Below are 13178 nucleotides of genomic sequence, written 5' to 3' on the forward strand. Positions count from 1 at the left end.
TACCCGCGGTAGCTGTGGAAACCAGGTCCGCGATGCCCTCCCCAAATAAAACCTCACCCTTGTAAGGCAAAGTTTCCATATGTCTCTTTGAATCGGCATCACCCGTCCATTGACTGGTCCACAGGGCTCGCCTAGCAGAAATTGCCATGGCATCGGCTCTTGAACCCAACGTCTCTCGCAGCATCTCTCATATATAACGCTGCGTCTTTAATATGACCCAAGGTCAATAAAATACTATCCTTATCTAGGGTGTCAATGTCAGATGACAAGTTATCTGCCCATGCTGCTATTGCGCTACATACCCATGCTGACGCTACTGCCGGTCTGAGCAAGGCATCCGTATGTGTATAAATTGATTTTAAGGTAGTCTCCTGTCTGCGATCAGCAGGATCCTTGAGGGCTGCCGTGTCTGGCGACGGTAGCGCCACCTTTTCGGACAAGCGCGTTAAAGCCTTGTCCACCCTGGGCGAGGATTCCCACCGTAACCTGTCCTGTGCGGGAAAAGGATACGCCATAAGAATTCTCTTGGGAATCTGCAGTTTCTTGTCCGGATTTTACCAAGCTTTTTCAAATAAAGTGTTCAGCTCATGAGATGGGGGAAAGGTTACCTCAGGTTTCTTCTCCTTAAACATGCATACCCTCGTGTCAGGCACCGAGGGGTCCTCTGTGATATGCAAAACATCTTTTATTGCAATAATCATATAATGAATACTTTTGGCCACCCTTGGGTGTAACCTCGCATCATCGTAGTAGACACTGGAGTCAGAATCCGTGTCGTTATCAGTGTCTGCTACCTGGGACAGGGGACGTTTATGAGAGCCCGAAGGGCCCTGTGATACAGCCAAAGCCATGGATTGACTCCCTGCTTTTTCTCTTGACTCTGCTTTGTCCAATCTTTTATGTAATAAAGACACATTTGCATTTAAAACATTCCACATATCCAACCAATCAGGTGTCGGCGTCGCCGACGGAGACACCACAATCATCTGCTCCACCTCCTCCTTAGACGAGCCTTCCGCTAGGTCGACACAACGTACTGACACCACACACACACACACACACACACACACACACACACACTGGGATATACAATTATTTGGAAAGACAGTATGCCAGCACACACCCAGCGCCACTGGAATAAAATCCCAGACTGTACAGCGCTCTTTTATAAAATAAATAATACACTCACTGTGCCAATTAAATGTGCCCCCCTCTTTTTTGCCCTCTGTACTTACTTAGCAGGGGAGAGTCCGGGGAGCAGCTTCTCTGCAGCTTGCTGTGGAGAAAAATGGCGCTGGTTAGTGCTGGAGGATCAAGCTCTGCCCCCTCAACGGCGGTCTTCAGTCCCGCTCAAATTCTTTATACTGGCGGGGGGGTTTCAATATACTGCCTCCGCAGTATCTAATATATTTAGCCAGTGTCCCTTGAGGTTAATATTGCTGCCCAGGGCGCCCCCCCTGCGCCCTGCACCCGTACAGTGCTGTGCTGTGCTGTGCGTGCGTGTATGTGTGGGAGCAATGGCGCGCAGCGTTACCGCTGCGCGGTACCTCAGTGAAGATCTGAAGTCTTCTGCGGCCTGTGAAGTCTTCTTTCTTCTTATACTCACCCGGCTTCTATCTTCCGGCTCTGTGAGGAGGACGGCGGCGTGGCTCCGGGACGAACAGCGAAGACGACAACTGTGTTCCGACCCTCTGGAGCTAATGGTGTCCATTAGCCTAAGAAGCAGAGTTAAGTAGGTCTGCTTCTCTCCCCTCAGTCCCACGATGCAGGGAGCCTGTTGCCAGCAGTGCTCCCTGAAAATAAAAAACCTAACAAAAAGTATTTTCAGAGAAACTCAGTAGAGCTCCCCTGCAGTGCACCCAGTCTCCTCTGGGAACAGGATCTAACTGAGGTCTGGAGGAGGAGCATAGAGGGAGGAGCCAATCTAAAGTCTTTAGAGTGCCCATGTCTCCTGCGGAGCCCGTCTATACCCCATGGTCCTTACGGAGTCCCCAGCATCCTCTAGGACGTAAGAGGGAAAAAAAAATAGGATTTTGGTACCTACCAGGTAAATCCTTTTCTTTGAATCCATAGGGGGCACTGGAGTACTCTTAGGGATATGGACGGCTTCCGTAGGAAACAGCACTGAATATTTAAATTTAGCACACTCCACCCCTCCATATCCCCGAGTACCTCAGTGTTTTTTACTGAGCCGAACAGGAACTATAGAGAGGTTGACAATTGAGTATTACATATAACATAACGGACAACAACGGAGTTGACACATAACGTTACTGACAACTAAACAGTTGACACCATAACCAGCACTTGATAAATTGAACCAGTCGGTGAGAGAGTGTTACCATAAGATCCTCAGAACTTACCACAAACCAGGTAAAACTGCTCTGGGTGGGCGTCCAGTGCCCCCTATGGATTCAAAGAAAAGGATTTACCTGGTAAGTACCAAAATCCTATTTTCTTTTTCATCCACTAGGGGTCACTGGAGTACTCTTGGGACGTACCAAAGCTTCCCCCGTGGGCGGGAGAGCTGTTTGGCACCTGTAACACTAGGCGGCCAAAGCTAGATGCTGATGCCGCAAACGTATCAAACTTGTAAAAGCGCACAAACGTGTGCACTGAAGACCATGTAGCCGCACGGCAAAGCTGCGTCGTAGAAGCTCCCCGACCAGCTGCCCATGAAGTTCCCACAGTACGTGTGGAATGAGCGGTTACTGATGTAGGCGGCTGTAACCTAGCATGAAGGTAAGCCTGACGTATGGTCAGTTTTATCCATCTGGATAAGGTTTGTTTAGACGCTGGCCAACCCATCTTGGCAGCATCATAGAGTACAAACAACGTATCCGTTTTACGAACTGAAGACGTTCGGGATACATAAACGCGTAATGCGCGTACCACATCCAGAGTTCCAGAATGTGCTGTCAACACAGGAACTACTATTGGTTGATTGATGTGAAAAGATGACACTACCTTTGGTAAGAAAGCGGGATTCGTCCGAAGTTCCGCTCTGTCATCATGAAACACCAAATACGGTGGCTTGCATGACAAGGCACCCAAATCTGAAAAACGCCTTGCCGAAGCGAAGGCTAGAAGAAAAATTGTTTTCCAAGTGAGAAACTTTATATCCACTTGCTGTAAGGGTTCAAAATATGAAGACTGTAAGAAATCTAAAACCAGATTCAAGTCCCATGGCGCTGTAGGTGGAATGAATGGAGGCTGAACTCTGAGGACACCTTGGAAAAAAGTGTGTATAGACGGCAATAGAGCCAATCGTCTTTGAAAGTAAATTGACAAAGCAGATACCTGCACCTTTAATGTAGATAAACGCAGTCCTCCATCTAAACCCGTCTGTAAAAATAACAAAAGGCGGGATAACTTGAAAGATGATGTCGGAAACTTCCGAGCTTCACACCAACCTATATAGGTACGCCATATTCTGTAATAATGAGCTGCCGTAACCGTCTTCCTAGCTCGTAACATGGTTGGTATAACCGATTCTGGGATGCCCTCTCTTCTTAAGAGGGCGGTCTCAGCCACCCCGTCAAACGCAGCCGCGCTAAATCGGGGTAAAGGAACGGACCCTGTTGTAACAGGTCTGGACATAGTGGGAGCGGCCAAGGATAGTCTGCGAGTAGTCCTCGGAGATCCGAGAACCAAGCTCTCAGAGGCCAATGAGGCGCCACTAGTATGACTGACAGACTCTCTTTTGATCCGTTTTAGCACCAGAGGGAGCAATGGAAACGGTGGAAACAGATACACAAGGCTGTACGGCCACGCAACGGTGAGAGCATCCACCGCCACTGCCTTTGGATCTCTTGTTCTGGACACATACTGGAGCGTTTGGTGATTGTGGCGAGACGCCATCAGGTCCACCTGAGGATAACCCCATCGCTGAACCAACATGTGAAACACTTCTGGATTTAATGCCCATTCTCCTGGATGAAAATCCCGACGACTGAGATAATCCGCTTCCCAGTTGTCCACTCCCGGAATGAACACGGCCGACAATATCACCTGGTGGTATTCCGCCCAATTGAGGATTCGAGCTACTTCCCGCATTGCCATGCGGCTTCTCGTTCCTCCTTGTTTGTTGATGTATGCGACCGCCGTCGCATTGTCTGACTGCACTTGGACAGTGAGAGCGAAGCATGTGCACTGCTTGTCGTAGCGCATTGTAAATTGCGCGGAGTTCCAGGACATTTATAGACCGCAATCTTTCGTGAGCCGCCCAGAGACCCTGAAGCTGACAATTTTGAACTACCGCTCCCCAACCTCTGAGACTGGCGTCGGTCGTTAGAATTATCCAATTCCAGCCTCCGAACAGTCTCCTTGCGGTTAAATTGTGTTCCTTGAGCCACCAGAGCAGAGACACTCGTGCCCTTGGTGACAACCTCACCCTGTGGTGAATCTGCAGATGCGAGCCCGACCACTGGGCGAGCACATTCAGTTGAAATGTACGCGAGTGAAATCTTCCGAACTGAAGCGCTTCGAAAGCTGCCACCATTGTGCCTAAGAGGCGAATGCACAAGTGTACAGACACTGTGCGTGGCTTGAGCACTAATTGTACTAGATGGCGTAGAATCTGTACTTTGTTGTGGTAGGTAAATTCTTTGATTGACCGTATCGAGAATCATACCTAGGAATTGAAGGCGTTGAGACGGAATTAGATGTGATTTCTTGAAGTTGTCAATCCAACCGTGGTGAACCAGTACATTGTACGTTAGCAGCGCATGTTGGAGAAGCATCTGTTGAGATGGAGCTTTGATGAGCAGATCGTCTAAATACGGAACTATTGTCACTCCCAGGGATCCGAGATGAGCTATCATCACAGACATCACTTTGGTGAATACCCGAGGCGCTGACGACAGGCCAAACGGTAGAGCCTGAAACTGGTAATGGTTCTGGCGTATTGCAAACCGCAAGAATTTCTGATGAGGCTACCAAATTGGAATGTGCAAGTACGCATCCTTGAGATCTAGCGCAATCATAAATTCCTTTGGCTCTAAACCCGCAATTACGGAACGCAGAGACTCCATCTTGAATCTGTAGTAAGTTACGTACTGATTGAGACCCTTTAAGTTCAATATTGGTCTGACTGAGCCATCCGGCTTCGGTACCACAAACAGACTGGAGTAATAACCCTGACCCTGTTGATGTACAGGGACCGGAATCAAAACTGCTGAATCCAGTAGGGACTGAATGGCAATTTGCAGAACCGCCCTCTTGTCGTCCGACAGAGGCAATCCTGTCTTGAAAAACCGCAGAGGCGGAAGACAGTCGAACTCTATTTTGTAACCTTTTAACACTAAATTGCGGATCCACCCATCCGCGGATGTCTGGAACCACGCCAACTGGAACGTCTGAAGGCGTGCTCCCACAATCGGAGAACCGAGATGGGCTGGTAGCCTGTCATGCCACTGGCTTGTCGGTAACCTTAGCGTCCTGACGACTTGTGTTGGTTTGTTGAAAACCATGTCCACGACCACGTCTACCAGGCGTGGCTGTTCCTCTGCCACGTTCTCGAAAGGACTGAGGTCTAAAAGATATGAACGAAGGTCCAGAGTACCTCCTTCTTGGTACCGGTGGAGGCAATGGTAAGAAAACCGACTTTCCTCCCGTAGCCTCAGCAATCCATGTGTCCAATTCAGGACCAAACAACTTCTTGCCAACGTAAGGTAACGCCTCTATACCTCGTTTGACCTCTGCCTCCGCTTGCCAAGCACGCAGCCAGAGTGCTCGTCGTGCTGTAACTAGCGACGATGAAATACGAGAAGTGAGCTGACAGACGTCAGTAGAAGCTGTACAGAGATACTCTGCAGCCTCACACATTCGATCAGCAAGAAGTATAAGGTGTTCGTCATGTAAGGCAGACTTAAGTTCTGTTATCCATACTATGAGTGCCTTAGTGACCCAGATACCAACCAAGCCAGGTCTCAGCAGCACTCCTGCTGCTACATACATGGACTTTAGTATATTTTCTATTTTGCGGTCTGAAGAGTCTTTAAGCGTAGTAGCCGCTGGCACTGGTATGGTTAATTTCTTTGTAAGCTTCGACACTGACGAATCAACTATTGGTGGATTCTCCCACCTGATCATTTGTGAGAGGCTCTTCAGTTTCTGTAAACCTCAGAGACTGACGCACCGCTCTGATGAGATTATCAGTGCCGGAGCTGTTAAAATCCTCACTATCTGACTCCACTTCGCCCTCCTCACCCTCATCTTGTGCTGTGAGGTCTGGCATGGAATCGTCAGAATGCAACATAGCAGAAACTGGTAAATCATAAGACATATGAAATTTATCCCCTCTACCCAAAATGGATTTGGACCTTTCGCAAGGCTGAGAGGCCTCCGGTAGTTCTGGCGGTCTCAACCTAGACTCAGCTCTTGCCGTTTCCCGCTCCTGTCGAGCGGCGGTCAATTCTGATTGCAACCCAGCCAGTACATTGGCTAGCATTTCCCAAGGAGGGTTCGGTGAGGAAATCGGCTTTAAAACCAGAGCAGAAATTGTATTCTGAACCGAATCCACAAAACATACTGTACATGTGGTAGATCCATCCGGTAACACACTGCTACAGACTTTGCAATTATGCTTTTTAGTTTTTGCTGGTGCCTTACTCATTATGGCGACAGACAACACAATACACAAAAAACAGACACTTGCACGACTCAGTAAAATAGTAGTAAGGTGATATATATATATATATATATATATATATATATCTGGCCAAGTGCAGTACACGTGGCCAGTACTATGAAATGTGATCCCAAATTTCCACTAACACCCCTGCGCCACCGGTGGAGTAGAGATGTAGTACTGGAACGTTCTGGAATCACAGAGGAAGACACAGGAAGCATGGTTAAAATGGCTGCCATGCTTAAAGTTATAACCACAATACAGGTTACCACCTTAAAGTGACATTTATCCTGTGTAATTAACCCTGCAGCCTAGTATACTGCTGTTGCTGCAGGGTATCCCCCCTCATGCCCCTTATAGTACTGTAATGCCCCCCCCCCCCCCCCCCCTGTACTCCGTGCAGTGCGGGCGGCAGCGTGTGGGGCCGCCAGCGGGAGCCGGGTATTGGGACGCAGGGACCGACAGCGGGGAGCGCGTATTGCAGCGCTCTGAGCAGCGCCGGATCAGCGGTGAGGGCCGGCGACGGCCGGAGCAGCGGTGGGGGCTGGCGACGGCCGGAGCAGCGGTGGGGGCTGGCGACGGCGGGCTGTAGAGGTTCCTGGCGTCAGCATAAAAACAATGTCCCCACACAGCGGGGCGGCAGCGGGAGCTGACCGCCCCGTTTCACATACCTGCACTCCTGCTGCTTTTGGTAAGGCTCCGACGGGGCTTCTCAGTAAGCGCCGGGCAGCCAGTGTGCAGGAGATCTGTGTGTGGCTGTGAGGGTGCTCATTCAGTGAGGACCGACACGCCACTGCTGCTATCAGCAGCTTGCACTATCCCTGACCCTGCCTTTTGGAAGGGGGAAAGGTATGTGTATAAATAGAAGAAAAAAAAAAAATATCCTAAAAAAAAAGAAAAAATTCAAAGTAATTGTGGTTCAGCCACAGAGCTGTTACTACGTCGAGCACAGAAAAAACACTGAGGTACTCGGGGGTATGGAGGGGTGGAGTGTGCTAAATTTAAATATTCAGTGCTGTTTCCTACGGAAGCCGTCCATATCCCTAAGAGTACTCCAGTGACCCCTAGTGGATGAAAAAGAAAAATGAATGTATGTATGTATGTATGTATGTATGTATGTATGTATGTATGTATGTATGTATGTATGTATGTATGTATGTATGTATGTTTTAAGACAGGCACATCTAACAGCTTAGAAATGCAGAGGGAGTTTAAGAGAAGTGAGGGACACCCACACCTACCCAAAATAGTTATACAATAGCTATGGATAACCAGTGAACAGATCATATAGAGAACTGGTGCATCTGTTCTTTAGAGTGTCCACCCCAAATTAGCCCCACCGTAAAACTTTAACTGGACTGATAGGCGGGGCGCCACACGTAAAATTTTAACGTTCACCAGCTCTATGGACCCCGATTATACCCCACAGTAACCACCATCCCAGTGTCCCCTATGGATAATAGGGAAATTACAACATTCCTTAAAGGAGGGAAATGAAGCCACAAAAAGAAAACACATGCTATATGGCATAATAAAATAAACCCACCTACGTCGAACCTCTTGTGTATCAGCACAACATGCTGTACTGTAGGTGAAGATCCCCAACTCCCAAATATACATCCAATTATTAGAAATCGGGTGCAAGAAAGATTTCATTATGCAATTTTTACCCCACATTTCCTCAATGATCTTGGCTATGTACAAACCGAGAGAAAACAAACATATTAAGACAGTTAAAATGCAGAAATTATATGAAGTAATAATAAAAACTACTTGCAAGTACTTAAATGTACCCCCTAGCAGAATGCAGATGAACTAGCATATCTTATTTCAGTGTTGTCCTGGACAAACCTGGGTGACATGTAGAGGATAACACAGATACAGGTCTTTCCCAATCTGTAATGTTAGGATAAGGGAGTTTGTGATCTTCACCCACTTTTGTTTGGCTACTACATCAACAGGATTATAATAAATGGAAAAGCAGCTTAAACAAAATTACCCATTTCATTATTGGAGCCCAGAAAAATACGGTCCTTGGTCCTAAAATAAAGAGGCAAAACATATTATTAGATTTCACATTTAATTAAGATTTGTTATATATTTTCACAAAAATTTAAAAAAAAAAAAAAGGTAAAAAGTGATTGAGTATATAAACTAGTAGCCAATTACAAACAGCAGTGTGGCAGCATGATTCCTATCATGGAGCCCATTCAATCGTGTCCTTCGTCCCCCCACTTGACGTCTAGAGCAACGGGCATCTATTGGCACTATTCAATTGTTGATCCGATCAGACCCCCATTACCAGTTAAAAGGTGCCTGACAGCTTGCGTAGCTAAACTAGTCCAAAACGCTTTAATTGGCACCCTAGCAATCACGGCAAGTCTAATTGTCAGTAATATGACCACCGGCATCCCAACCACCAGGATAGCCTATCACACCCATTTTAAGGAATATCTTACAGCAGAGTATCAAACTCAGGGTTATTTCCGATTATCCCCGGTAAAACATTGTTTTTCTGACTTTTCCCGATGTCTCACGGTTTGTTTTTGTTTTGTTTTTTACAGGCTATCCAGATGGATCGCCTGTAAAAAAAAAAAAAAAAAAACCACCGTTCTCCCGAAAACACACAGGTTCAGTAAAACCTGTATTTTCGTGTGAAACAGCCCCATTTTCAGACAAAAACAGGGCTGTTTCCGGGGATTCAGCTGCGCCTGCCGGAGGCAGTTGAAAAAATCCCCGATAAGATGGCGTGTGCCGCTGCTTATCGGGGATAATCAGCTAGCCCCCGGTGGGACAATTAGCCCCGGTAAATTACCAGGGCTAATTGGATTTCCCCCTCAGTCCTCAAGGAACCCTAGCAGTCCAGGTTTTAAGGTTATCTATGTTTGTGCACAGATGGAATAATTAAACTGACTGAGTTACTAATTAAGTCACCTGTGCTTAAGCATGAATATCTTTAAACTTGGACTGTTAAGCTGGGAATACACTATACCAGTGGTTCTCAAACTCGGTCCTCAGGACCCCACACAGTGCATGTTTTGCAGGTAACCCAGCAGGTGCACAGGTGTATTAATTACTCACTGACGCATTTTAAAAGGTCCACAGGTGGAGCTAATTATTTCACTTGTGAATCTGTGAGGAGACCTGCAAAACATGCACTGTGTGGGGTCCTGAGGACCGAGTTTGTGAACCTGTGCACTATACAATTATCTGGCAGATTATCTGCCTGATCTGGTTGGTTGGAATGAAAATCTGGTAATGGATGATAGCAAATGACAATTGACCATTTGCTTCCAAACACTGGAAAATGGACAAAACTTGTCAGACAGACAAATTGGTTAAATCACGACTTTAACCAAATTACATGAACAACAGTTTGCCCATTTTTCTGTGTTTGGGAGCAGGTGGTCGATTGTCATTTGCTCTCAACCATTACCAGATTTTCATTCCAACCAGCCAGATCATCTGCAAGATAATTGTATAGTGTATACCCAGCTTTAGGGTACCCTGGGGACTGAGAATGGGCAGCACTGACTTACAGTATAAAAATGTAAGCTTAGAGTGATTTATTTGATAATAATTTTTACTTGAATTCCACTAAAAGTAGCCAAAATCTTTTCTTTTTTCATGCCCACATTAAATACTTACATATGATCTAGTTGAGATGTAAATGGAGATTTTGCAGTTACACATAAAAACTGCATAAAACCAAATCAACTTACTACACAGATCTCAGAGCTGTTATAGAGAGTACGATATATAGTATATTAATTTTGAAGTTCACATTGCAGTAGTAGGTTGTGAACAAATAAATGTAAGCAAAGTTACAGCTAGTTGCCCGCCGAATTATCTTTTAGGTCACCTTGAACAACATTGTCCTAAAGCTACTGTACAAAACATATAGCCTAACTCTAAAAGGGAAATGAAGTCAAACAAGAGTTACCAGATAGTCAGATTCTTCAAACTCACCTGTTCAATAAATTGGTAATGGGACAAACCAGCAAATAAAATAGACCTACACAAAACTCAATCGAGAGAGCAAAAGCATGTTAAACAGTAACATGCCTAAAACACCAAGAGGAACCTCCACTTGGGAAGAAAGGGGGGTGGGGGGGGGGGGGGGGGGGGGGGACGACAGTAGACATTCGAGACAGAACATGGTACCCCCTGGGTTAGCATGGATGGCGGTCATTAGGTTGACATACATTGGGGTCAACATGGAAAAGGGTCAACATGAGTTTTTCACATTCTAATTTTTTGACCTTTTGCATACTTAACAATCCACATGGACAGCAATTGGGACCGGTAACCTGTGCCAAGCACAGCAGTAGCGGAGCGAGGCACCGTGCTTGAAGCATGGCAAGCGAAGCGAGCCATGCGAGGGGTTATGATGCACTAATTGGGGTTCCCCGTCAGTTTTCGAAGAAAACAAAAAAAGTTTTAAAAAAACCCCGTGTCAACCTAACTCATGTCGACCTAATGAACATAGCATAACTAAACTGCTTCAGAACATTATTAAATTTGCTCAGACACTAAAACGTGTACCCTAGCAGGCTCAAAGTCAAGTTGGCACCATTTTGTTCACCACACTATTCCCAACGCAACAGTCATCCCAACAAGGATTTTTCCTGCACCCTAAGGAAAAAAGTCTTATCTAGAAAAAAAATGGTAATAATTGTAACGTACAGGTCAAAGATATTCGAGCCAATATCACAATAACTAGAGACCTCAAAGTGACCTTCTAATCACCTTCCAGTGTGACAAAATGGGCATTATTGTTAGTATTATTAACAGTCTAGTGAGTGTTTGAGCAGATTAGCAGGATGTGCATAAGCATATACGAAATAGTGGACACTGGGCATGCATGGGGAACGCTGCCCTTGAAGCGCACAGTGTTACCTGCTGGGTGATTGTATAAGGGCCGAAGTTTAGACGGCAGCATGAGTTCTATCTTATCCAGAGCCCGGTGGTAAGACGCTCGGAGCCCAACCGCCGCCATGTCCTCCCAAGGTTCCGGCAGACAGCCAGTGACAGCAGCACACGCAGCGAGAGAAAAAAATGTATAAATCCAGCAGAGAAACCAAGGAGGAGGAAGTGCCAATTGCGCCCGCAAAGCGTCCTACAGGGCGTATAAATGCAACCGTCACCTCATTGGTCAAAGAAACATGTGTAAAGATGGCTAGCCACCTCCCCTTCCTGTGGGCTGATACATACATTCAGCTGCTTCTGCAATGTTATATTGAGCTTTGATCTCTGTGTGTATTCTTACGTACAGAGACTATGCATGTGTTCACCCTGACGTCCTCTGTTGTTGTGAAGGATCTTTTGCACAGCGTATATTTTGTAAAGCATTGCTCAAGTTAAAAACTACAAATTTGTGGGGGGGGGGGGGGGGGGAAATCACCTCTGTGACAATGTAGCTTACGTTGGAGCCATTTTACAGTGAAATTGGGGTATCGGTGAAAGCCGGACCGGACCAAATTCCGGAACGCCGGACGAGACCCGCTCCCTGCAGCGACCCCTGCCGCTGAGGAGTTTTGTGTGCGCGCGTCCGTCCGGGGGGCGTGTCTGACAGGCTGTCAGCGGGGAGACGGGGAGCGAGAGCTTGGAGCCGGCTCCTTTCAAGAAGCTGCGGCTGCTGCTCCCGGGTGACTTTGCCCTGCACACACAGAGGACGGGCGAACGGGTCCGTGCGCTGCTGTGTGCGGGGAAGAGATTACAGTCTCCAGACCCCGCTGCTGCTGCTCTGCCCGGACATAGGGAGGGAGGGGGGAGCAGCAGATACTTGTGCTGTGCTGCATACAGATCATTACTTATTTATTTATTTATATATATATATATATATATATACATATATATATATATATACTTTTATATATATATATATATATATATACACACATATATATATATATATTAGAGATGAGCGCCTGACATTTTTCGGGTTTTGTGTTTTGGTTTTGGGTTCGGTTCCGCGGCCGTGTTTTGGGTTCGAACGCGTTTTGGCAAAACCTCACCGAATTTTTTTTGTCGGATTCGGGTGTGTTTTGGATTCGGGTGTTTTTTTCCAAAAACACTAAAAAACAGCTTAAATCATAGAATTTGGGGGTCATTTTGATCCCAAAGTATTATTAACCTCAAAAACCATAATTTACACTCATTTTCAGTCTATTCTGAATACCTCACACCTCACAATATTATTTTTAGTCCTAAAATTTGCACCGAGGTCGCTGTGTGAGTAAGATAAGCGACCCTAGTGGCCGACACAAACACCGGGCCCATCTAGGAGTGGCACTGCAGTGTCACGCAGGATGTCCCTTCCAAAAAACCCTCCCCAAACAGCACATGACGCAAAGAAAAAAAGAGGCGCAATGAGGTAGCTGTGTGAGTAAGATTAGCGACCCTAGTGGCCGACACAAACACCGGGCCCATCTAGGAGTGGCACTGCAGTGTCACGCAGGATGGCCCTTCCAAAAAACCCTCCCCAAACAGCACATGACGCAAAGAAAAAAAGAGGCGCAATGAGGTAGCTGACTGTGTGAGTAAG

General features: G+C 46.5%; 1 protein-coding gene across 1 annotated transcript in view; it reads right to left on the bottom strand.

Annotated features, from left to right (window-relative positions):
- Positions 1-11873, bottom strand: part of MPC2 (mitochondrial pyruvate carrier 2) — a 57719-nt gene extending 45846 nt beyond the window's left edge. Inside the window, exons 1-2 of the mRNA XM_063957238.1 lie at positions 11531-11873; positions 8631-8671 (exon numbers count right to left, since the gene is read on the bottom strand). Coding sequence (XP_063813308.1) covers positions 8631-8671; positions 11531-11630 — 141 coding nt within the window. The 5' untranslated portion in view covers positions 11631-11873. The remainder of the gene's footprint in view (positions 1-8630; positions 8672-11530) is intronic.
- Positions 11874-13178: the final 1305 nt, after the last annotated feature.

This window comes from Pseudophryne corroboree, chromosome 2 (assembly GCF_028390025.1).
Source record: "Pseudophryne corroboree isolate aPseCor3 chromosome 2, aPseCor3.hap2, whole genome shotgun sequence".
Classification (NCBI taxonomy): Eukaryota; Metazoa; Chordata; class Amphibia; order Anura; family Myobatrachidae; genus Pseudophryne; species Pseudophryne corroboree.